The 23893-nt window shown below is 38.4% G+C and overlaps 4 protein-coding genes across 9 annotated transcripts in view; 2 read left to right on the forward strand and 2 right to left on the reverse strand.

Moving 5' to 3' along the window:
* Positions 1–10169, reverse strand: part of LOC106643267 (uncharacterized) — a 125945-nt gene extending 115776 nt beyond the window's left edge. The window contains exon 1 of one of the 2 annotated variants that reach the window (XM_089589306.1): positions 9310–10169. In XM_089589306.1, coding sequence (XP_089445432.1) covers positions 9310–9412 — 103 coding nt within the window. In that variant the 5' untranslated portion in view covers positions 9413–10169. The remainder of the gene's footprint in view (positions 1–9309) is intronic. The other variant, XM_089589307.1, reaches the window with a different exon arrangement.
* Positions 10170–15406: 5237 nt separating this feature from the next.
* On the forward strand, positions 15407–17421 carry TyrRS-m (Tyrosine--tRNA ligase, mitochondrial). 3 transcript variants are annotated; one of them, XM_014355380.2, is made up of 4 exons: positions 15407–15486; positions 15717–15900; positions 16037–16932; positions 17012–17421. In XM_014355380.2, the coding sequence occupies exons 2-4, from the start codon at positions 15731–15733 to the stop codon at positions 17383–17385; spliced, it is 1440 nt and encodes a 479-aa protein (XP_014210866.2). In that variant the 5' UTR covers positions 15407–15486; positions 15717–15730; the 3' UTR covers positions 17386–17421. The 3 variants fall into 3 exon arrangements, with proteins under 3 accessions (XP_014210866.2, XP_014210875.2, XP_089445711.1); XM_014355389.2 differs by having other exon boundaries at positions 15418–15555; XM_089589585.1 differs by lacking the exon at positions 15407–15486 and having other exon boundaries at positions 15854–15900; positions 16087–16932.
* A 117-nt stretch (positions 17422–17538) lies between these two features.
* On the reverse strand, positions 17539–21122 carry l(2)41Ab (lethal (2) 41Ab). The gene is made up of 8 exons (XM_014355102.2): positions 20594–21122; positions 19860–20482; positions 19540–19783; positions 19035–19445; positions 18432–18953; positions 18061–18351; positions 17826–17984; positions 17539–17763 (listed from the first exon to the last, which is right to left on the reverse strand). The coding sequence occupies exons 1-8, from the start codon at positions 20882–20884 to the stop codon at positions 17539–17541; spliced, it is 2766 nt and encodes a 921-aa protein (XP_014210588.2). The 5' UTR covers positions 20885–21122.
* A 533-nt stretch (positions 21123–21655) lies between these two features.
* Positions 21656–23842, forward strand: asf1 (histone chaperone asf1). Of its 3 annotated transcripts, none has more exons than XM_014355116.3 (4): positions 21656–22165; positions 22226–22421; positions 22683–22798; positions 22980–23842. In XM_014355116.3, the coding sequence occupies exons 2-4, from the start codon at positions 22313–22315 to the stop codon at positions 23343–23345; spliced, it is 591 nt and encodes a 196-aa protein (XP_014210602.1). In that variant the 5' UTR covers positions 21656–22165; positions 22226–22312; the 3' UTR covers positions 23346–23842. The 3 variants fall into 3 exon arrangements, with proteins under 3 accessions (XP_014210602.1, XP_014210614.1, XP_014210597.1); XM_014355128.3 differs by having other exon boundaries at positions 21656–22096; positions 22234–22421; XM_014355111.3 differs by having other exon boundaries at positions 21656–22421.
* The last annotated feature ends 51 nt before the right edge of the window (positions 23843–23893 follow it).

A 23893-nucleotide genomic window follows, 5' to 3' on the forward strand; every position in this document is an offset into this window, starting at 1 on the left:
CTCCCGCCCCTATCTTTGAAGTCTTTGTCGACTCGGTGTATTGCTCACTGGAGCGTCCGTAAGTACGAGTAAAAAGAAAAATAAACTCAAGGCCGGGCGTGTACAGTACGAACTTATACTCTTGGACGGCGCTGGCTCAGGGCCAATCGAGTCATACACCCTCTCGGTGACCGACCATAATTTCGACTCTTGTCGCGCTCCGTATAGTCCATATTCCCAACGATAAGTCACAAGGCCACTACACATACATCACTATATATGTCGTATACTCATGTGCCGATTGCGAATGGGTGAAAAGAGATATATATGCTTATATACCTACTTGTACATTAATTTGTCAAAAATACGTCCCACGCGCTTCTTCTTCCGTTTAAATTTTTTGCCATGATTTTATGCTCGTAAAGATATTACATGGTAATAACCAATATCGTTAAGATTACGGAAGTGCGACGTACATAGTTGGTACGAGGCTTCTCTTTGTAAGTAGATTAACAATAAACTCGCGATCATGGGAAACGGCACGGGAATAAAAAGCGTCTTCCAACTCTTACAAGTATGTGTATATCACCATAGCGTCGCCGGTCCACAAACACGATTTCTCGTACGCGTGTGTAAGAAGTCGGCAAGAGCTGCGAGCGAAAGCGATCTCGGTTATATGTATATATACCTGTGTTTTCCACGTAGCAGGCACGCACCTGTATGTGTATATATATATACTTGGAAGAGGAGGGGGAGAAGGAGCGCTTTCAGATATCGGCCCAGACCGCACGGCGGGACTAACTCGTTTTTTTCCCCCCTCTCTTCTCTTCCCTCGTTATTACAAAGTCAGTGCCGGCAGACACGTATGTGTATCAGCGAGCCAATAAGCCGGAAACGAGGAAGAGAGAGCTGGTCGCTCGTTATACCAGCAGCTTGACATTTTCTCCTATCGGGTGTACAGTCGTTGTGTGGCAGTGTTTCTGGATCGATTGACTGGTCACGGGAATCGGTGTCATCGAGCTCCCTCGTGTGTACTATAACGTCGAAATGGCCCATGCAGCTGTTTTCGATTTGATTGTTGCGCAACGCGCGGACGCTTTGATATAATAAATATATAATAGCTTGTCGGGGTGTGTAATTTCACTTGTCATTTTCGTCTCGCAATCCGTTACCTCGGAAATGCTGGTTTACTCGCGACGAGAGACAAAAAGTAAAATAAAATCCCACCGATTGATTGACGACTGCGAATTCGCAAAATTAACCAACGTTCCTTGTAATGCGTCGCAAAACTGGTCGTTGCATCACCCGATACCGGCAAAGTGCCGAAAAATCGGCAACGCGTTGCGCAAAGACTCGGAACAAAAAATAAAACAAATTTGCGTCGTGACAAGCACGCGTCACCTTACGTAATTGCGCGGAGCATCGAGAGGAGAAGAAAATGAAAAAACGAGTGCATATATACAAGCTCGCAATCGGCCCTACGATCGGTAAAGTTCGTCATGGATCGGACGAACTTGAAGAGAAACGCGCGCCGTTGGACTAAATGTCTATATATATAAATCGGTGAAGGCGCGCATCATCACCATCAGATAAGCTCCGAAGACGCATGTGTGCCAAGGCAGTGCCGATCCGGTGCACATCCGTTTTCTACAAACGGCAATGACAAGGATTGTTTCGCGAGTCTCCGAGCTGATCGATTTCCTCGGACGGCAAATATTCGAGAAGCAACAACTTCCAATACGGCTTGAAAAAAGAAATTTTTGCAACGCGGCTACAGGTGACAAAAGAGACGCGAAAAAATGCGAGTACCGAATATTAGCAAAGACTGCGAATCGTCTCATCTGATTTCATTGCGAACATAATAAAATTGTTATGGAGGAATATATCGAAATATTGTAAAGACACGCTTTTATTAGTGAAATAAAAAGTAGGGGATCCTCTTTCGTGACGTTTTTCCTCGTATATGGAACGTCAAAAGCAAAAGTTACGAAATTGTTTTAATTTTTTTTGTAACTGCATACCAATTTGGAGATCCACACTATTATCAATCTATAGTGTGCACTACATTGCTCTCTACCTTTCAGTTCGCCAACGGAAGCGTACGCTTATATAATTTTTCTTAATTGTTCAGCTATAATTTTAATCTGCGATAAACTAGTTTTGCGCGACCTGGTTGGAAATACAACAAACTTTTGTGTCCACGGGGTGAAAACAAATATAATAAATGCGTCATGTTGAAAATGCATCCGAACGTGTATATTTTGTGGTGTGACAACGATTATTTTAACGTACGATCGTCTGATTTTTGAAATACCATCGTCTCTGCTTCTTTTAAGTAGAAACAGCCGAGTTAGGTAAGACAAGCCGTATCTACTGACGGAGAAATCGAAATGACCCAATCTGATCTGTATTAATTGAAATCTGCAATAACCAAATGAAGAAAAAAAAAAGAAAGTTTGTGCTAAACTGCAGAGTCATTCGTAATAAAAAATTTTTCGCTCAATCTCAAAGTAAGTTAAAAAACAATCGCGAGATTTCATCCATAATTTTGGACTCTCTATTTTGTACACAACATTTATTATTTATTTCCGGTAAGCAAAGCCCCCTGAATTATATATACCTACTTGTTAGGAACCAATAAACACAAAAATTTCACGTCGACGGACTACAAGCGTAAGCACACGTGCTTACATCTACAGAGAATCAATCAAGCCAATGGTCACGTGTATACCGCGCTTATTTGAGACTCAAAGCTTGCACATCAGGACCCAACATATTTGTTTTATAGGTTTGAGAGGAATGAGAACGTCGTGGGAGTGATTTGCTCCGTCCAATCGTTGGGTATAAAATTTGCCTACGGCTTCTCCGCCGTAAAAATAATAATTGCTCTTTATTTCGGGTGAAAAGCAGTGCTCGTTATCCTTGCGATGATCTTAATTTGCTCGCGTTAAAAATCGAGTTTTAGTTCTCATACAAATACGAATAAACATACACCTATACGTTTGTACCACGTATTTATTCTATGCCCACCGAGAGTATATGTGTATATAATATGACTGGCAGGTAATCTCGAATCACAGATATACGTAAGCGTAATGAGATCAAGGATGCCGCCACGTGGGATGACTCGGTGGAAGGAAAAAAATTAAAATTACACGAGAACGGTGCAGCGTAAGTAAAAAAAAAAAAAAAAAAAAACTGCCAGTGGGCAAAAATCGACTGGTTAACAAATATGACGATTTTTCAAGGTGTTTTGCAACCGAACAATCGGTTCTGACTGTACCTTTATTTTCCCTCTCTATCTCTTGAAAGTCTCGTGGAAAGAATTTATTCAAGACTTCCAAGCGACGATCATAAAAATGAATCGAGGAGTGTTCGGCACACACTCACGTTACGTTCACGTGAAACGCCCCAATGTCAACTCTATAGACAAGATCGTATATTATGATATTGGTATTCACAGTCCCAAAGCTAAGAGACCCCACTTTGTCATATTCGACCGAATTGGATATTCTTGAAAAAAAAAAAAAGAAAAAAAAACCGGTATCCGACCTCCGGTGCTTTGTACCCGCCCGAAAACGACATTTATTATCTCCATCTCTGGCTCTTGGGCATGACTCTAAAACCAGAGTTTGGAAGAAAAAAAAAAAGAAAAAAGAAAAAAAAAAGAAGCTCAGACGTTCGGTAACCTCGATGCGTAATTAAGCTCGTGCGCATGAATCAGCCCCGCACGCGCTCCATGCGATGGCCAACGGTATCCCGAATTCTGATGCAAAGTCGAGAATCCCCCCATTGGTATGCGCTTCGAACCGGACTGGAATCTGTGGCAAGCCAAAGCCACAACTACGTGTATATATATGTATACATGTACACCTGCGAGTCGCGCGTGAGGATATATGATAGCCTCACGTGTGCTGCTTTGGGTAAATAATACATTCGAGTTGACAGAGTTAAAGACATAATAATTATGTAATGTAGAGTATGTATATTTTTCGTAGCGTGTACAGGGATCGCACAGTGGCCTCGAACGTGCGATATTTCGAGTGGTGGAAAAAAAAAAAAAAATAATAATAATAAATGAAATAAACGCGAGGTGTGTTCCCCTGTGCTTTCTTCCGTCGAAAAAAGCTCGTATGGTTGATATAATATGTACGCTAAACCTTCAGCTGTATAGCAACAGGTACAAGTACTACATAGTTTTATTGTGATCACCGCCTGTGTACGGTCGTTTGAACTTTATTTTGTATACCTATACTTGTACGTACGGGTGCGATGGCGTGCGCGGAAAACTCTGGTACAATTAGAATGCGTTATTAAGAGAAAAACCCCAACATATCGGTGCTGGTTATGACGACGGCCTTGAAATACGGTGTCAGTCGAGTTGTTGTATAACAGAGTTTTTACGACTCTATACACATCGTGCCTATACTTGATATAAGATGTGTAAATATAAGAGAAACCAACACTTGGCGGACGCGAGGGAGGAGATATGCTTAGTGCATATATATATATATATATATATATATATATATATATATATATATATTTGTATATACATTTTGATTATATAAAAATTAAAGAACGAATGAAATGAGTGCGGGGGTAAGGTGAACCGTGAGGATTTTTCCTTTTCACGACGCTAAGTTGGATTATTATTATTTAGCGGAACAACCAGTTATAAAAATAGCTTCTATTAGGTGTATCGGTTTAACGATTTTTCGATCTATACACCCTTGCGTCTACCAGTTCATAAGTTCGTTTTACGCCGAAAGTTGCATAATTAGTTACGGCACGCGACGCATGCTTTTTAAATTTTGGATTTTTTTTTTTTTTTTTTTTTTTTCGTGTTAATAACCTTTCGAGAACTTTAAAATTGCAAGTCGAAAAAAAAGAACCACGTCGGACTTTTGTCGTTTCTCAATGAAAAATAAACGCGACGACGCGTGCCCGCACGCATTATTACAGGAAAAAAGGTAGCTTTCGAAAAAAAAAAAAATAATAATAATAAAATAACAAAAATAATAAATAAAGCGAAATCAAACAAATGCGATCCAATCGCAGATCCTCCGGTATACTTAGTCCGTGCACGTAATACCTAACCGTTTGATTTCGAATTCGATACTGTCCCCCTCCAACAACGGGTGTCCATAATACGTGCGGCGTTTCACTCGAGCTGCACTTTTATGTTACAGGTATATAGGTAAACCAAAGCCCGCACGCACCGTTGAAAGTCCATTCGGGAGAAATGGAGAGACAAATGGCACCGATGCTAGAGCCGCAAAGACGAAGTAAAGAAAAAAAAGCGTACCTATACTCGACAGGTGAAAACCGATCGAAACGATACACGTTTCTCTCTCTCTCTCTCTCTCTCTCTCTCGACCTTTCTCTTGGCCCGCGTGGAAAAAAAAAAAAAAAAAAAAAAAAAATTACCGCACTGTATGTCCAACGTACAAGGATCGTCCACGTGCGTACGAAAAAAAAAAAACTCGTTTCTCCAGATTACCAATGTTACAGCCCACGGGTTTTAGATATAGATATAGTTTGAACTTTGTGCAGCGGATAAAGATCACCAATCGCGACCAATACTCAAATAGTAAATTATATCCTTATAGGTGTACCTACTGTACAAAGATTGCGCAATTTGGAGGTACTTTTTTTCCCCTCTCTCTCTTTTTCAGGCTAGCCACTAATCGTGCTGAGAAAACCATAATAACCGTATACCGCCACGAAGTTATACCCCCGTCTCCCCTCCGAAAAAAAAGAAAAAAAGTATGATAAGCGCGGAGTCAACAATTATACAGGTAATTACATTAAATTACACCGTAAATACGGGTACCTACGCTTTGATGGGATGATTTTGGCCTCGACGTTGACTCGACTAAAATCGAGGGTCCTTTAATCGCGTCAACGGGGGTTTCGCTTATTATATATACTCCTCAGGATCATGCAGATGATATGTCCCCCGATTCCCAACATTCCGCGCGCGAATCGCCGATGCCGAACATACATTATGTAGGTACACATATGCATTACACGCGTCGCACAATCATCGTTAGCCAGCCTCCAAAACGACTCCCATATTGCGTCTAATTGCGCACGATGTATATACCAACAAGTCCTCGGGCACAAATATACTCATCACATCCCATCACGATTGGTCCAACATACCTATATAACCCGGGCAATCAGGTTTTTCCCGAGATGCCACATACTATTTCCCTATTTCCCGACTACGGGAGACACTATAGGTACAAGCTGCTCATCTTTCCCTTCTTATGGCAAATTATGTGTATAATAATAAAACAACGAGGGTCCCGCTATTGGTCATAATTATTTGCCGCTCCTTATCGTTAAAGGACAATCTTACGAGTGTCAAGATATCATTCTTACTTGCCCGAGTTTATGTATATTATTATTATTATTATGTATGTACAATCGTGTACAATAGAGGAACGATGTATCGGTAATTGAAAACCAACTGACCGCGGGTGATCCGGCCGAGTCCAGTTTCAGCTCTATCGAGTAGATTTATACCATTGCCCCCCCCCTCTCTCTCTATCTCTCTTTTGAGCGATGGCGAAACCTTCTGGAAGTTACTTGTGTGTGCCATGGTGTCTATTGCGATTGACCGACGGGTTGTGTGTTATTTGTGATTGAGGAGATTTTTTTTTTTTTTTTTTTTCGCTTCGTCAATTGTACCCACTTTGCTATTTGTTATTGAACTTTCACGTGCCGATGCACGAGCGCCTCGTGTAATATCGTGCTACATCTTTTTTTTTTTTTTTTTTTTCTTTGTGGATAATAAGTACAGTCACAGTTGCAGCGAGTTCAATTACAATGTGGTGCAGCTATATGTTGCGCCCATTACATCAGGAGTAATGTTACATGTACTGCAGTATCGAGTGCCCTGCGTAACGACAAATTAAAATAATGTCGAAAAATTTAAGAGGGGAAAAAAAAAAAGAAATTGTACAAATTATGATTTTTGAGCATGAAAATACAGAGGATGACAATACCTTACACACGTAAAATAAAGTGCGCGTCACGAGTGTACCTATACAGTATGAACGTATATATACATATAAATGGCGAGTATACGTATACAGAAGAACCAAGACGGACAGGATAAGGAGGGGTGAAGATGATAAGAGCACAGGGTCGCCAAGGATGGTGATGCTGTGACGCAAATTTACGGGAGCAAACAGCAGGACGTAATAATAAACGCGCATATAATAATATAATATAAGTCACTTGACGGACCCGTGAATGGAAATCGTTTTGGCGCTTGTATGTTATACATATATACATATAGTAACCATATGTGTATACCTACATAATGTAGGTACAGTGTCGTCTCTTCGAGATAACGCGCGCACATTATTATTATACGTACGTGCGTAACATGGTTACTTTTCATTGATATGATCTTCCTTGGACGGTGTTATTGTTGGCTCGAATTTTCACGGGGCATACAATCTTTACTACTAATATGTTATTATTGTACCTTTTTTTTTTTTTATTTTTTTTTTTTTTTTTTAATCGAAACTAAATTATTTCAACAGGACAAAAATTAAAACTTATACGCGAAATTAATGACGTGAATGCTAAAAAAAAAAAAAAATAAAAAAAAATGCGCTTAAACAACAACAACCCTGATGTGTAAAAGTGTATAAGGTATTATTCAATGCACATGGATGTTATGTGTACGGGGCGCATAGACGGCATTGTTTATTTAATCGATATAAATGTTGTGTGCCAATTATCATCGTGACAATGCAAGGAATTAGAGTGACATAACAAGAGATCGATTATCAGAGCGATGATTGTTAAATTATTCAAGCATACAGTATACCTATACACACAAGTTGGGGAAGCGTGACGATAAATTTGTGCTTTTAGAAAGTTTGTACGATTAAGTAGACGCTGGCAAACACAATGGCTTTTGCGTGTTTTGGTGAACTTTTTTTTTTTTTTTTTTAAACGAAATACTTATTACTCAATTGATACACCATGTGACGGCATGTTTATTATAATGCTTCTTTTTTTTTTTTTTTTTTTTTTTTTTTTTTTTTTTTTTTTCTTGTACCTACACGCGGTGTCGCTCGTTAACGACCGTAAAATTACAACGAGCGATGTTATGTGTTACATCAGCACAATCGACATGTCGAACAAAACTTTTTACTTTCTTTTTTTTTTTTCTTGTATTTCTTTATTAGTTTTAATATTACGAAAATTATCATGAGCATTTTGTATACTAAGATTATAACGACGTCTCGTAAACGAGAAATTTGCATTCCAATGTAAATTACTCGGTGTTCGAAACAAGTTTAATAATTTATCCTTTTTTTTCTGCTAGTATTACGGCGTCGAATCGCAAATAAACTATCAGTCGTCAACATCAGTCATACACGTACTACTTGCCGTTTGAGGCATTGTTTTTTTGATTGTGCAAAACCACACGCTAAAAAAAAAAAAAAAAAAAACAACAACACATCGACAATTTAACATACGCACAAATCTGCTCGATCACCACAGAAACCGCAAAAGTGACAAACGAGCGGTGCCATATCCTCCACTTAATAGTACGGTACAACGCGCATCAAACGAGAGAGAAAGGAGCGCTATATTTAGCAGCTTCGCCTCTTCCTTGTCCAATACTACAATAACCTTCCATCAATAAACATCCGTCAACTAAACACGAGACAGGCATCTAAAAAAAAATTACTCAAAAAAAAAAAAAAAAAAAAAAAAACATTGTCGCGAGCAAGGTCGTGAACCCATGTTGAAAAACTAGTATACAAGTATATGCGAAAATAAAAATAAAAAAATACAATCGCGCGCGTGATCAATTAATCTTTTTTTTGCACGACTCCAATACTTATATGAAATCATCGACTTTGGTCTAGGGCCGTTACGCGCTGCTCTTCGCTTAGTTCCGTGCTGCCCGGAGTATATGGCCGGTATATCCTTTGATATTAATTTTTTTTTTTTTTTTTTCCTTCTCTTCTCTCATCGCCGGCAAAACAGGGTTCACTGATCGTTGGACATTAGAATATATGCTAATCTCCGCAAAGACTCGAGAGGCTCGTTTTATTACTTATAAAAATACACACTTCATTTGAAATTCTTAATACCGAGTGGATCACGCATATAATATAAAGAAATGAGTTGTGAATAATGAAACATTTTTCATTACGAATCGGCGATCAGCATACCGATTCAACCTCAATTTGTATACAAGCTCGCCCCGAGTCTCCTCTCAACTCTGAAGAAACGAAAAAGTGAGCCCTCAAGTAGTCTTGAGATGAAAAAAAAAGGTATACAACTCACCGTCTCTTCCTCGATCGCCACCCAATTGAGGCTGCAGCTGATGCAGATGCGCGTAGTAATGATGGTGGTGCAGTATGCACTCGAGATCGGTGCAGTTGAGCATTTTTTTTTTTTTTTTCTTTTCACAGCTTGTACCTACTTCTCTGGCACTAAAACTATCTATAATATGTGTACACACTCGGCTCTGTCTCGACGGCGCACGGGCACGTCTACACTCTACTCCTACGCGAGATGAACAAACCACTCTGTATCCCGATTTTTATCACACAAGAGGCTGCTTTTTTGTTTTTCTTTTTTTTTTTTTTTTCTGTCTCGTACCACAGGCCAATCAAACACGCGCACTCGGGCTCTCCTTCTTATCTGTGTACATAGGCGCTCGGCGCAAAGTTAATTACAAGCGATTAGCACCGATTCACCTGCAAACGGAGAAAATAGACGACGACGCGCCGTACCAAAAGATACCGGAAGCCGCACACGGAGCAACCAACGATGGCACTTTGAGCAAAAAAAAAAAAAAAAAAAAAAAACGCAATACAGGTACATTCACGTCAATCAACCCATCTTTGCTCATCACGCGCTTGTACGCTCGCCTCGGGAGCTGTTATAACCTCGGCCGATTGCCGATTTCGACCGACAATATACGTATATGCAGCCGATGGGTGTACTCACACGACGACACACGCGTCGGCGCGCATACCTCGTCTTTGAAAATCTTACTCAACAAGATACAATAAATCGGAGGAAGGCGCGAAGGCAAATAAAGTGCGGCGCATGCAGCTGCAGCAGTCCCGCCGTGTGTGTTGTCGTCGTTGCTCGTTGAGTACATATACAATGCCGCCGGACATTTGTCAGCTCCGTCGTGGCTCGCGAGTGACTGGACAGCGCGGGCCCGCTGCTGTTGCTCCCGGTCCACCGTACTTACTGTCATCCTCTCACTCTTTCTCTTTTATAATATTATACACACGCGCCTCGCGCTGCCTCGGTCCGTGTGCTCATGTGCTCGGCGGCGGCGGCGGCTCTCTTTTGCCGATACTCACGATCGCTTCATTGTTTTATCCTTTCGTGCGTATACCTATGTATTATACACTTTGCAGGGAGGGAGATCGGTAGCGGGCCCAACCTTGTTGCTTACCGATTTTTCATTCAACACTTTGGTAGATTTTCGCGCACTCGTCGACGTCTCAAGCAGAGCCAATTTATTACCGATCGCGCGCCAAGTCAGGTGGTATAAGAGCGCTATACGCGCAGGTAAATCGCGCGAGAGATAAGGCCCGTTGTCTTGCGCAACGTCAAGCGCCGTAACGCATTTTCAACGATGCACGCTTCGCGCTTCTTTTTCTTCGATGCACCGGTGTACTCGGATCGGTTGGGCATCCGCAGTCTATTGTTACAGCAATCTATACACATGTGATTGTAACGCGTGTCGCGTGCATGTATATACGACACCCGCAATCAGCCGAATCTCCCGCAAAGTATACAACTCTGGTTCTTCCGCGAATTTTTAGGGTAAGAAAAGAAGAAGGCAGTGTGTCAATACACGGACGGGCAGGTATACTAACCAACACACCTGAGCGACGCGCGACGCGAAATGTACAAGTCTCATCGGCTACATCGACAACTGTGTGTATGCGTGTGCGTACAATAGCGCGCGCGTGTATAATACGTGATATAGCTCGGAGATCGGCTTAATCGGTTGGTTTTGGCTTTCTAAAAGCCGGTGCGAGCACTATGCATATAAATATACTTATCCACTGTACTGTATAATATAATATAATAAGCACGTGTGTCGCGTGGTCTCGCGGCGCCACCTGCACGCCTTCGAAAAACTTTCTTATTTCGAGTTACATATTATATATACATGTATACAAAATACGCCACTTGTGTATATGGTTGACTGTAATCTCTCCGTTGCAGCTGTAACTATGACGTTTCGCAACTGCAACGTCGTTGTGGTCGTTTAATACGTCGGAGTGCGGTTGCAGAGATCGGTAGGTACAAGGGTTATTGACGCGATCCGCCGATCGTTGCCGATTTCTCGGTACGGCGTTCTGTGCACGTGTTTGCGTATACAGCCATACCTAACATTTGCTCTTTTGTTGCTACCGATTTTTACACGAAATTTAATCCAATGGAAAAACATTTTCAATGCTGCGAAAATTTTATCCCGACATATGTTACAGTGGTATCATTGTGTGGCTTTGATTTCCGGGGTGCAAGGGAATGTTGATCGCCGCGGTGTAGGAGAGCGGGCGACCGGCTTTTCGACGAAACAATGGCTCGAGAAAAAGGAAACGAGGAAAGGGTAACGATTATCCATCGGAGAGGATTTTTAGGGGTGTTCGTGCGGTGAAATCGTATATAATTATAACTGCTGCTTACTGGGCTCGGAGCAGTGGTGAGCCGTTGCAGCTCGCCAAGGGACACTCGTTTGCAAACTAATTATATTTTGATGCATACAATGTTGGATATACGTGCACGTACCTATTGATATTTTGCTGCTAGACGCGCGACGATCACTCGAAACGGCTCGATATCCTTAAAATCGAAGTAATCCTCGATGTCCTGTTCTTTTTTTTTTTTTTTTTTTTTTTGGAGTCAGTCGATAAACAAACAAAAAAATGAAAATCCTGACGGCTCGACTCTCGTAGCATTCATCCGTCTCGGTGGGTGTCTTGTGGGTGCTGTTGTACCATTGCACTGAAAAAAGAAAAAGAGAAAGAGAGATGGAGGAGGTGAGGATCTTTTAGCTCAAAGTATCGCTGATATGTTCCAGCTCGCGCTTTTCTTCCTCAATAAACTTTTTTTTTTCTTTTCAATTCATGTAGCATACAACCGTCCACGCGTGGGTTATTGGATACACATACTATGTACACTCGACGCCATCATCTCGTTCCGATGTGCATATGATTCACGAGACGCGGAAAAAGGAGGTAAAGAAAGAAAGACAGATAAGATCCGAAGCGCAACAAAAAAAAAAAAAAAAAAAAAAAAAAAAAAGTAGAGTAAGCGAGCAAAAATTGCCGGGAGGTGTTGAGAGAGAGAGAGAGAGTCAAGGACGCTTCCTGCCGCGCTGACATTGACCCCTGCTGCAGCAGACTTGGCTGTTGTACGTGTACAATATATGCTTGTACTGGTGCTTCTGACTCGGAAGTCGCACGGGCAAGTCACCGCCGTCGCGGCCGACCGGTCATTCATGTATACATACATAAAATAAGATCTTTCTTTCTTTTTTTTTTTTTTTAATCTTACATTTCTTGTACAGGTAATGTTATTTATTTTACCACCGACAGTGGAAACGCACCGGCTTTGCCACTCGCAAGGGTCTTTCATGTCGGCACTTACATTCATGTCCAGTGCAATTACACTAATAACTGATGGCTATTTCGATTCATTTTCTCGGTTTATCGTGCCATTTTGTCCTGTAGCTTCCCTTGTCGGAGGAAATCAATTCTACGCATACAAAGAATTCGTGCGCAAATAAATATGTGTTTTGTTTTGAAAATCAATGGTTTGGCTTTTGTAAAACTTTTTTACATCATTTCGTTCGAAAGGGAAAAACTGTATACTGGCACCTATATTGTTGTACAGTTTGACTGATCTGATACTTATATCTGTGTGTCGTTGGAAATAAATTTGTTTATTTAATTATTTTTTTTTTTTTAACAATGCATATTCATTCGATGAATTTTCGATGGTTGAAAAGTTGAGATGAAAAAGTTACACTGCGATTCTTCGAGGAGCTTGATGCTCCATCGACGATGCTGATCGGCCCTTGGGATCCCAAGATACAAAATTAGTTAAGAATGTACCGACACTTTTTGTTTTCGAACCTTCCTTGCGATGAGACGAACGTCCAAACAATTTTTTTTTCCTTTTCAACCGTTACAAAGTTGAGAAGCACATTGATATAAGACACGAACACTCGCTGTGCGATAATTAAAATATGCAACAAACATTTCGTAACAGTGTACGCGCGCTTAAGTAGATAACGACCGTGTATGGTCAGACGTTGCAGACGAAGAAGTACTTACTCTTTTTACGAGGATAATAAGTTCAGGTATACGCGACAAATAATGTTAACTCGATTTTTTCGGAGTAAAAGTGCGGTATCGAGATAAAAAGAACAAAAATTTAAAAAAAGAACAAAAAAAAAAAAAACACATTTATCATATACATAATAGCCGCGTAAAATTTGTCAAGTCCAAGTGCGGCTTATCGCTTCGGCCTTGTATGCAAATTCTTTGAAATAAAAAAAAAAAAAAAAAAAATGGGGATACCTATGGATGCGAATTGTAAAAAATTTCATTAGGATCGTAAAAAGTTGTTAATGGGTACACGTGCAGCGCTTGTTTTTTCAATCAGCATCCATGAGGTCTCTGTCGTGATATAAGTAGATGTATCATCGGGTTATCCAGTGCGTAAAGCGACAAAGTTTGACGTGAAACTAAGTACGCAGTCCGACTTTTTTTTTTTTTTTTTTTTTTACTGCACCGCGTGCACGAGGAAGTAATTAACGCGGATACGCTACCTTCGCCAAGTGCGTCAAAGACGGATTATCTATTTTGCTGATATTATCGGTCAGTTGTATACGTATAAGATATTGTAAAGAAGAATAGTATTTCCAAATTGCCAACTGTTGGAGTGAAGTGTGCAATGATTACTCGAGAACAAGTGAGGAAGAATTTAGATGAAGGAAGGGAAAAAAAATGTTTGGCACAAAGTATAGCAATTTAAGAGAATTTCGGTTTGCAGTACTCAAAGAGAAAAAGAGACGTAAAGTATCATTGGCTTACTCTGCGAGAAAGTTTGAAGGTTTAGTTGAAGAAATACGATTCCAAAGTGCATTTTGGCATTGCAGGTTTTAGAAAAGCACGTCATCTGTGAACTTTTCCTTCTAACGCGTTGATTTATTATGCAGTTTCGAATAACCGACCAATGATTAACAACTGAGTTTGCAAATACAAACAGAAATCGAACGGTCGATTTTCCATCTACAAGGCACTTCCTTATACTTTCATTATTCAAATTGTTTGCTTTTTTTCTTTTAGCTTTCGTGGTCAACGTATATAATCAAAAGTAAATTACTTTTCTTAGAAGCATATTTACAAGTAAAAAAGTATTTTCCAACAGAAAAACGTTTTTTAATGAGTAATTTACGTACACGTATTTGTAAGATTTATTTTTTGGAAACACCTTTAAAAATACTAAATTGTTTTATGAAATACATAAAAAAAAAGAAAAAAAAAAAAAAAAAAAAAAAAAACTAGTTTTAAAGTACGAAAAAATACATAATTAATTTACATTTTTGGTTACAATTATAATGCCTCGGATATTTTTACACTGTACCAAATGTAATGCAATAGTGATTTTATTGTTAATTAGCCGATTTTACATGTTAAATTAGGTAAAATCGAAGTAAAAGAAATTTACCAGTGTTGGTCGCTACAAAAATAATCATTTATTTACTCTTAAGCAACGTTGTGTCGCTAAAATTAATTACGTGGAAATACTCTCCACGGCGAAATTGACGTTACCTTTACGTAAACTAATTCATTTCCGAGATGGCGATCGATCGAGAAAGAGAGAAGAAAAAAATCATTTAGCGAGAAAAATATTAAACGACAGCAACGATTTACTACCTCAAGTGCAAAAAATCACTGAAAGCCTGGCATTGGCATAGTTACAGCGATCCTCAGTCTTATGAGCAGGACGAGAGCCTGAACGAGTGTGGATGCAAAACCACTATAATTGTAGGAAGAAAAAAAATTTTTTTTAATTTTTCTGGGTACAGTTAAATGATCCCAAGTAATGCAATTTGATGAACCAACGTATTATAAATACAATTTGTGAAAAACAATGATGAAAATTAGGCGCACGTGTCCGACCCCGCACATTTTCCATCACAAAATAATTATTAACAAAAGTCACTTGGTACTAGTAAAGTTACTTGTCAATAAACATGCACATATTGAGTAACTTTAAATCTAGAGCTTACTCCGAAAGCTTCAAATATTCATCACAAGGATGGGATGGCGCTGTTATCACAGAGCCCACTCTTGACTCTTGTAGCTTGTAGCTTCTAAAGTTTACCACCCGGTTGGAATATATATGTTAACATGTGGAACTAAATAGTTAGGCGAAGTTCCTTTTCAAGTCCTAGAGTAGTTATCAAGTAATGTGAGTCTTTGACGATTCTTGGCTGTCGTTTTCTTTTATTTTACTGTATAAATAATTTTATAACATAAAGTAAGTACCTTCGCTTATTATTTTTTCTGTTAAATAACAACAAACTTCCAAGTGTCTCACCATTACAATCATTGTGCACATGGCTCATTAGTTTACAAATAGCTGAATTCATTACTCAGATTATTTTAATATACTGTATTTTTCTCCCACTGGACAAACAGGTAAAAACGAAGATATGCATGGGTTTCGCCTTTTGTGGTTACGTCGACGAACGAGTGAAATAGTGTCTCAAAATTACAAAATCTCCAAACTATTCTACTCCGATGGGCCTAAACACAAATCGAGGAATATTGTCAAGTTACATGAGAGGGGAATGTACCAAGAGGTATTTCCCAACACGAGCGTGTAATTGTCAATGTTTTTATTATTAATTTAATGTTACTGGTGTGGTCTACAAGACTTACACTGATTCTTATGGATAGTACACCAGTCAATGATATTTCTTGATTCATTTTGAATAATGTTGAACTAATATTTTTAGAAATGTCATTACAACGCTCGTTAATCAGTCTTCCCAGTGTGTCTACGCAGGTTTTGACCCGACAGCAGATAGCTTGCACGTTGGAAATTTGTTAATCTTGATGAATCTCTTGCATTGGCAAAGAGGTGGTCACAATGTGATTGCTTTGGTAGGGGGTGCTACTGGATTAATAGGAGATCCCAGCGAACGCACAAGCATACGGGCCGTCATCGCAAGAGAACAACTCGAGAGCAATGCAAGAGCCATCAAGAAAAATATCAAGTACATATTTGATAACCATGCCAAGTATTTTTGGCAAAAAAGTGAACCCTTGATACCTGTGATGATTGTTGATAATAATGACTGGTACAAAAATTTCAATGTCATTGACTTTGTCAGGGATGTTGGAAAGTACTTCAGAATGGGAACAATGCTGTGCAAGAGTTCTGTTAAATCCCGTTTAAATTCAGAGGCTGGCTTAAGCTTTACCGAGTTTACTTATCAAATGCTTCAAGCCTATGACTGGCTACATTTATTTAATCAGTACAAGTGTAAATTTCAAATTGGGGGAAGTGATCAGTTAGGCAACATATCTGCTGGGCACGAACTCATTAGTAGAGTGGCAAGGAAAGATGTGTATGCATTCACGTTGCCTCTGATAACGGCTGAAGGTGGAAAAAAATTCGGAAAGTCTCTTGAAAATGCCATTTGGTTGTCTTCGAAGAAATCATCAAGCTTTGATTTGTATCAATTTTTTATAAGAACAACAGATGCTGATGTTGAGAGTTACTTGAAACTATTTACTTTCTTGCCAATCAATCAAATAAATCAAATAATGGAGGAGCACAAAAAAAACCCGGATAATCGTAAAGCTCAAGAAATATTAGCTGATAATGTCACTTTACTAGTTCACGGAGGTAATAATGAGTGTTGATCAACATTGATTGTTTAAAAAAATGGTCCATTAAAAATGAAAATTTCTTTATTATTTTACAGAAGAAGGACTAACGGCTGCCAAAAATGCATCATTATTGTTATATGACAAGTCTTTGGAATCACTATCAGAAATGACCCAAGACCAAGTTGTAATGGCACTTGAGGGGGCAAAAGTTGTCAATTTGATCCTTGATGGTGAAATAACTGCTTTTGATATCGCCATGAAAGCAAATTGTTTTAAAACTGCACAGGATGCCCACAGAATAATAAGGGCAGGTGGATTTTACATAAATTACGAAAGAATTAAAGATCCTGACTTAATGATAGAACCAAGTGTACATATACTACGAAATAATGTGACACTTTTACGAACTGGGAAAAAAACGTATTATATTGTCAGGTGGTTAGAATTACAATCAGCAGAAAGTGTATGAAGTGGGTGTTAATTTTTTATAATTTGTGATTACGAACTAGCCTTGAAATTTTTTTGATTGTAAAAATAGTTGTACATAAAGCTATGTAAGATAAAAACTAATATTACTTAATTTTAATATTATACTTTTTTTAATTTATTGTTTAAAAGTTGACTAATTTTTTAATGTCAATAATATTTTTCGAATTTGATTTTTCAATAACGGAAAATCATGTTCCGTTCGTTGCATTATTTCGTTTAGCTGTTTATTTATGTTTTGTTGATTCTGACTTTCTTCGCTTAAAATTGCTTCGTTTTTAATTAATGATTTATAATGGCCATTTTTTACATCTCTAAGCATGTTGACTTTGCGTTGTTTTCTCACCAATATTTCTAAATTCTGCAGTTACAAATGAGAAAAATTTTAGTTGGGAATAAGAATTGATTAAACTGAATACTTACGTGGTGTTTAATGAGTTCTGCTTCAGCTATTTGTTTATCAATGTCTGGGATAACATCTTCATTTTGTCGCAACAACTTTTGACCCTCAGTTAAATATTCAAGTAACTTGTTTTGTTCATCTGATGCGATTTCGGTTTTTTTTTCAATTTGTTTAATTTCCTAAAATTGCGCTTTTTGAGCTACAGCATTCTTTTTTATTTTATTACATACATTCACGTAAAAAAAATTAGTTTACCTTGAGTAGTTGTTTTATTTTTGTTTTCTGATCATCTAGTCTTTTTCTTAGTACCATCCTTTGGTTGTGTTGGTTTTTCGGATTTTTCTTCTCCCGTGCCACTGCTTCATCAATAATATTGTCTCTTCGCGATACACAAAATTCCATATCTTGAATTAATTTTTCTTGTGCTTTGCGCAAATAAGAAAGTCGCATTTCCATCTTGTGTATTTCACTTTTCATCATAGCTATGTCACCACCGGCATTTCTTTCTTCTTTGTATGATTTGTTAGTTTCATTTGCCAGTTGAACCTTTGGCAGACAATATCAACTTAAATGTTAGCTGAAGTACGAAATAAAATAAAAAATTAATATTAAAATTATAAAGCAACCTTTTTCTCCCAAGAAAGACTCTCTTGTTGGGCAAACAATAAAGTTTCCTTTAAAATAAACTTATCATTATTTAAATTTCTTATATCTGCTTCGAATTTTATCAACTCAAGTTCTGCATCTTCCAAAGATTTTATGTACTCGTTTTTAACCGTGCTGTTTTGATCCTCCAATTTATTTTTGAATTGTTTTTGGGAAGCAAGTCGCATATTAATTTGAATTAATTTTTGTTGCAGTGTATTCATAGTTTTCTCAACAGCAGCTTCCTCTTTTTTTTGTTGTTCCAATTCAATTTCAAGCTTTAGATTCTTTTGCTCCATCAGAATGATTTCTCTAGCAATAATACCAAGCTCTTGGAGTTGACTGTCCCTCTGCTTGCTCAAGGAAAATATATTGCCCTGTTCACGTAGCCAAAACTTTTGCCCTTCTTTGATTTTCTTATCAGTGTCGCCAATGTTTTTTTCCATTGCGTCAATTTTGGCGTCTATAGGATTTGCCTCTTTTCCACTAAACAACTCCAACATCTGAAATACAATCGTTTGGTTGGTGATTCGAGGTCACGTTGTGAGAAACGTTTAATAAAGAAAATACAAAGTAATAATTACCTCTTCTATTTTTTTGCTAAGACTAGCTATTTTTCTTTCTTTTTGTTTAAAAAGCGATTCGAAATTTTTTGATTCAGCTTGCAGAGTGTCGATTTCTTCTTGTTTTTCAGTATTTTTTCGAGTTACGACATCCAAATCGAACTTTCCGTTTTCCAGGATTGAATTAAACTTTTCCAATTCCAAAAGACTTTTTCCATACGAATTTTCAAAACGCGTCAAATTCAACTCATTTTCCAAATTAATGTCCTTAGCTTCGTGTAACAATTTGTTTAAATGTCTAATAACTTTGTCGTGAGTAATTTTATCATCCAATTTCGCAAAAATGTCATCTTCCAAGGCACGCCTTTCATTCTGAAATTTCATACTCTCTTTTCTCAAATACTTTTCTTCCTCGATAGTGGACTCGTAATTCTGAAAATTATACATATTGATGTTACGTATTCATCGATTTATTTCCATTAGTTTACAAGACATTTAATTTGTAGTGTTTTAGTGTAACTCGTACCAGTAGAGCAGCACCTAATTCCTTGTCACTCTGTTCAAGAAGCTTGGAAACTTTAACAAAATTCATCTCCAAATTAAAATATTTATCTCTGTCACTTTCGTTGGATTTTTTTATCGATAGGATTTCTTCACTTATTCTCGATTGCAAAGAAGTAAGACGCTCGTTGTTTTCCATTTCTTTGTCAGAATCTTTTTTAATCCTCGTTATTTGAGTTTCCAAACGTTCCAGAGTCTCCCGAGTTTTCCTGCAACGTCAGAGTAAACCATATTACAATCAACAATCCGATAATCACATATACACCTTTTGCAATAACTTTCAACCTGTGCTCTAGCATCGCTTCTTCGTGTATCTGGTCTTGCTTGTTGATAAGATGAAGAACGACATTCCACGCGTTGTAGAGCGTTTTGTGCTCCTTCTTGAGGCCATCTAAATCGGCGCTCACATCAGCTATGGTCTGCCTAAGGGAAGCCTTCTCGGCATCTTTGATCTGCAACTGATCATCCATATCTTTGATCTCGGCCTGGAGGCGCCAGACCTCGTCCTCGAGCTTGAAGAGAACGTAGTCCCTCTGCTGTTTCCGCTGAACGAGCTCGCGCTCGAGCGCGTCATCCTTTTCCGATATCCTCTGCGATATCGTCAAATTATTGCGCAGCTCGTCCTCCCACTTGGAAAACTGCTGTTGGAGCGCTTCTATGCTTTCGATCGTTTGGCCGAGCTGTTTTTCCACGAGCTTTTTGGCTTTTAGCCGCTCGCTCGTCACTCGGTGTGCCTCTTTGGCGCTCTGCAGGCGGCATTCCATGTCTGCTCGCAGATTCACCAACTCGGCCAGCATATCCTTGTAATTGTCGACAGCCGACTCTTGCCGACTCGTCTCCTTCTGGAGCTCGTACAGACGGACGGCCTCGTCCTCTCGCTTTTTTTCTGCATCTTTAATTTCTATTCCCTGCAACGGAGACACCCAGAATCAAATTGTTACATCATTTGGAAAATCAGTTTATGTCTAAGGATGAAGTTTCGAGGTGGCCTCAAAATAATGATAACGATATGCCCTTACGAGTTGGTAAATCTCTTCGGAAAGTTTTTCATCAATGCGCTTGAGGTGTGACTTGAGAGCCTCCTGAAACCTGTTCATCAAAGGATCATCCGGATCCAAGATTTTGAAGTCATCGTTGTTGTCGTCGTCGTAATCTTCCCCCCTCATCCACGTTTTTTTCTGCTGCTTTGGTGTGAAGAAATCATCTTTTTGGACTTTCCAGGAGTCGGTCATGCTCGAATTTTCGAGCTCCTGGCGCGTGTTTGTTGTTTCTTTTGAAGTTTCACTTTCCGACAAATCAGAGTCAGACATGGTTGGTTGGATGCTGCTGCACCAGGTAGAGTCAAGGTCTATTACAAGAACCAATCACGATTTTAGATGTTAACTTTGAAACATCAGACGAACCTCTTGATGTTTATGCTCGAATTATTTTGCCGATGTGGTGATTCGTGCCCTGAACGCGTTTGATTATCACCATGGTGACAACTTCAACAATAGCTTCTTGATCTCAGGATTCTCAGGTGTTACATTTGTATGTTTGCGTACTCATCTAGCCCAGAAACTTTACTGACAGAGCCATATGGTCGGAAAATAATGGTTTAAATGTAATACTGCCTACAACAAATGATTATACTGCAGCATATTACGATAAGTTTAAACGATGTGAATCGAATAAAAATAATGAATAAGTATAAAAAAAAAAGAAAGAGAAAAATTAACTGTACCCACAAAAATTTGCATGAAAATTCGTGCACGAACTCGTTTTTAAAGTATAAGTAGAGTATATTTATATAGTTTTTTCTTAGCGCATTCAAAAAAAAGAGCGCGTTAAAAAAGCAGTGTCGGTGGCAGAAGAGAGAGTAGAGGAAATGGGCGCGAAGATGATTCGATTTTCAGTAAAACGTCAAATGTCGTCGTTGTCGTGTCATAGAAACTTGCAAAATGCAAATAGTTTATTTTACAGAGTATACCACCTACTTACTTTTATGTATAATTGAAAAACATTTTGTTACTTTGATTATCAATTGTTTTTATATTCCCAACGAAGTATTTAAAAATAAATTAATCAGTTTATCAGTGCGCAGACTCCAATTGTGGTGATTGCCGTGATTGGTGATGTGAGTGATGTGTCGAGATTGGCAGCACTGAACGGCAACAATAACGCGCCAAAAGCATACTCGACTCGAGCCACTATATATTTCTTCTCTCCGAGAAACTAGACATTATTTTGTTCGAGGTGAGATAGTAAATTTAATTATTAAACGTTGTAAGTTGTACTTGAGAATTTTAGTGCAGTTTGTTCGTTGATAAAATCGGTTGTTGAGTTACCTAATCTAGTACAACAGGCACGAGAATAATTAACCAGACACTGGTGCACTTCGTGGTTGTGTGCCGACATTCTTGTAGGTTGTACCTGAAAAAATCATCAAATAAGTAATTAGCTCACGGTATAACCTAGTGACCTAGTGACAACCAGCAAAGAGCTCGTCACTTCCTGCAGCCCGTTAACAGAACTCAGTCCAGGTAGTGTGAAGTGGCAGCAGCGCAGCGGCCGAGCAGCACTTTTTGCTCAAAACAGTTTCCAAAGAATACGTATATACACGTTACATACGTGTCCAAGCAAACCGGCGACGCTATATTACATTCATATAGGTGGGTAGTTTTCAGTATCAGTCAGAGAGCCCAGCCTTAAGGCAGTGCACCTTATCCCGTCTTCCCCTTGGATTTTGAACTTCCACAATGGCCAAGGTACAAGTTGCAAACGTTACGGTGCTCGACAACCCCTCGCAATTCTGTAATCCAATACAGTTTGAGATCACGTTCGAGTGCATCGAGGAGTTGAAAGAAGGTAGGCCCTGGTTATTGTGCTTTTTCAGCGACATTTTACAACGGCTGCACGAATTTTTCTCGCGCGCGTTCCGTTTACATGATATCTCCTAACCTCAACTCTTTGTTTTTATATGTATATACATACATATATACTTCTTCCGTCATGTATTTATCAGCTTTATGATATCAAGCGCCGAGATGTTACTAATTATATCTATATGCTATTAAGACCTTGTAATATGAAACTTTATTCACTTGTGTTGGTTTTATACATTTGCAGACCTCGAATGGAAAATGATTTACGTTGGATGTGCCGAATCAGAAGAGTTTGATCAAATTCTTGATACAATCTACGTTGGTCCTATTCCTGAAGGGAGGCACATGTTTGTGTTCCAAGTAAGTAAATACTGTCACAATATTTGCTTTACACAACAAATATCAGTTTCTTGGGCACCGTTATCTGTTTGTTACACAATTCAAATTATTTTCTTAGACTATACGTAAAAATTTTTTGTATAGTCGAAAAAACTTGATTATTAAAAGTTATTTAAACTTTTTATTTTAAATTGAATTGTAGGCTGATCCACCGGACACGAGTAGAATTCCTGTAAATGACGCTCTCGGTGTCACTGTAGTTTTATTGACTTGTTCATATCGTAAGCAAGAATTTGTGAGAGTTGGATATTTCATCAACAACGAGTACAGTGAACAAGAATTGAGAGAAAATCCACCTCCACAGCCCCAATTTGATAAAGTGATAAGAAACATTTTGGCTGACAAGCCGCGTGTCACTAGATTCAAAATTAACTGGGATGATGGGTCAAACTCGTTAGGAACCAATATTACTGAAGGTATAGAGGCACAGTCTACTGTGGAAGAAAGTACGCAAGATGTTCCTTCAGCTTTTACGGAAAACACGCAGAACAGTATGGAAGTGATGTAATTAATTTTTTTCCTTATTATTTAAATGATTACAAAGTTCTTTTCATTACCTATGTTCATTTCTCATCTGTTTGCAAATGAATGTATTCCTAGCAAATGTGGCTTGGATTTGTGATAATAATTTCTCGTTTGTTAGACTTTATTATTGCCACTTACGCTATATCATAGTCATTAAAAATTTAATTTATAAATTCTACCTTTATCAATGAATTGACTACAAAGTATTCAAACTAATTAAGGTTCAAGCTTTGAAAACAATTTATTCTTTTCTCAAAAATTCTTATTGTCTATGTTTAATCTGTAGTGCCGATACTTATTTACGCACAAAATTTCTTTAACTATTTTATTTATCTCTTTGATATTAATCAAGTAAATTGGAAATGTATTTTAATGATATAATTAGTATCTCCTATGTCCACTTTGATGTTCATCATAGTTCATGTATATATTATATATATAGATATAAAAATAAAAATAATGTTTTCTACTTTATAAAAATTAGATTTTTTAGTATCCATGAAATCCATGTCAATTTTGTATTCACAAGCT

The sequence above is a fragment of the Copidosoma floridanum genome, unplaced genomic scaffold, assembly GCF_036245765.1.
Source record: "Copidosoma floridanum isolate Cflo_tuat_1 unplaced genomic scaffold, Cflo_Japanese_pri ptg000009l, whole genome shotgun sequence".
In the NCBI taxonomy this organism is placed as follows: Eukaryota; Metazoa; Arthropoda; class Insecta; order Hymenoptera; family Encyrtidae; genus Copidosoma; species Copidosoma floridanum.

Coding starts and splice junctions, on each gene's coding strand:
- asf1 (XM_014355111.3), top strand. CDS start 22,313: ATGGCCAAGGTACAAGTTGCAAACGTTACGGTGCTCGACAACCCCTCG. Junction 22,422..22,682: donor CATCGAGGAGTTGAAAGAAG/GTAGGCCCTGGT, acceptor ATACATTTGCAG/ACCTCGAATGGAAAATGATT. Junction 22,799..22,979: donor GGCACATGTTTGTGTTCCAA/GTAAGTAAATAC, acceptor ATTGAATTGTAG/GCTGATCCACCGGACACGAG.
- TyrRS-m (XM_014355380.2), top strand. CDS start 15,731: ATGCATGGGTTTCGCCTTTTGTGGTTACGTCGACGAACGAGTGAAATA. Junction 15,901..16,036: donor GTATTTCCCAACACGAGCGT/GTAATTGTCAAT, acceptor TAATATTTTTAG/AAATGTCATTACAACGCTCG. Junction 16,933..17,011: donor CACTTTACTAGTTCACGGAG/GTAATAATGAGT, acceptor ATTATTTTACAG/AAGAAGGACTAACGGCTGCC.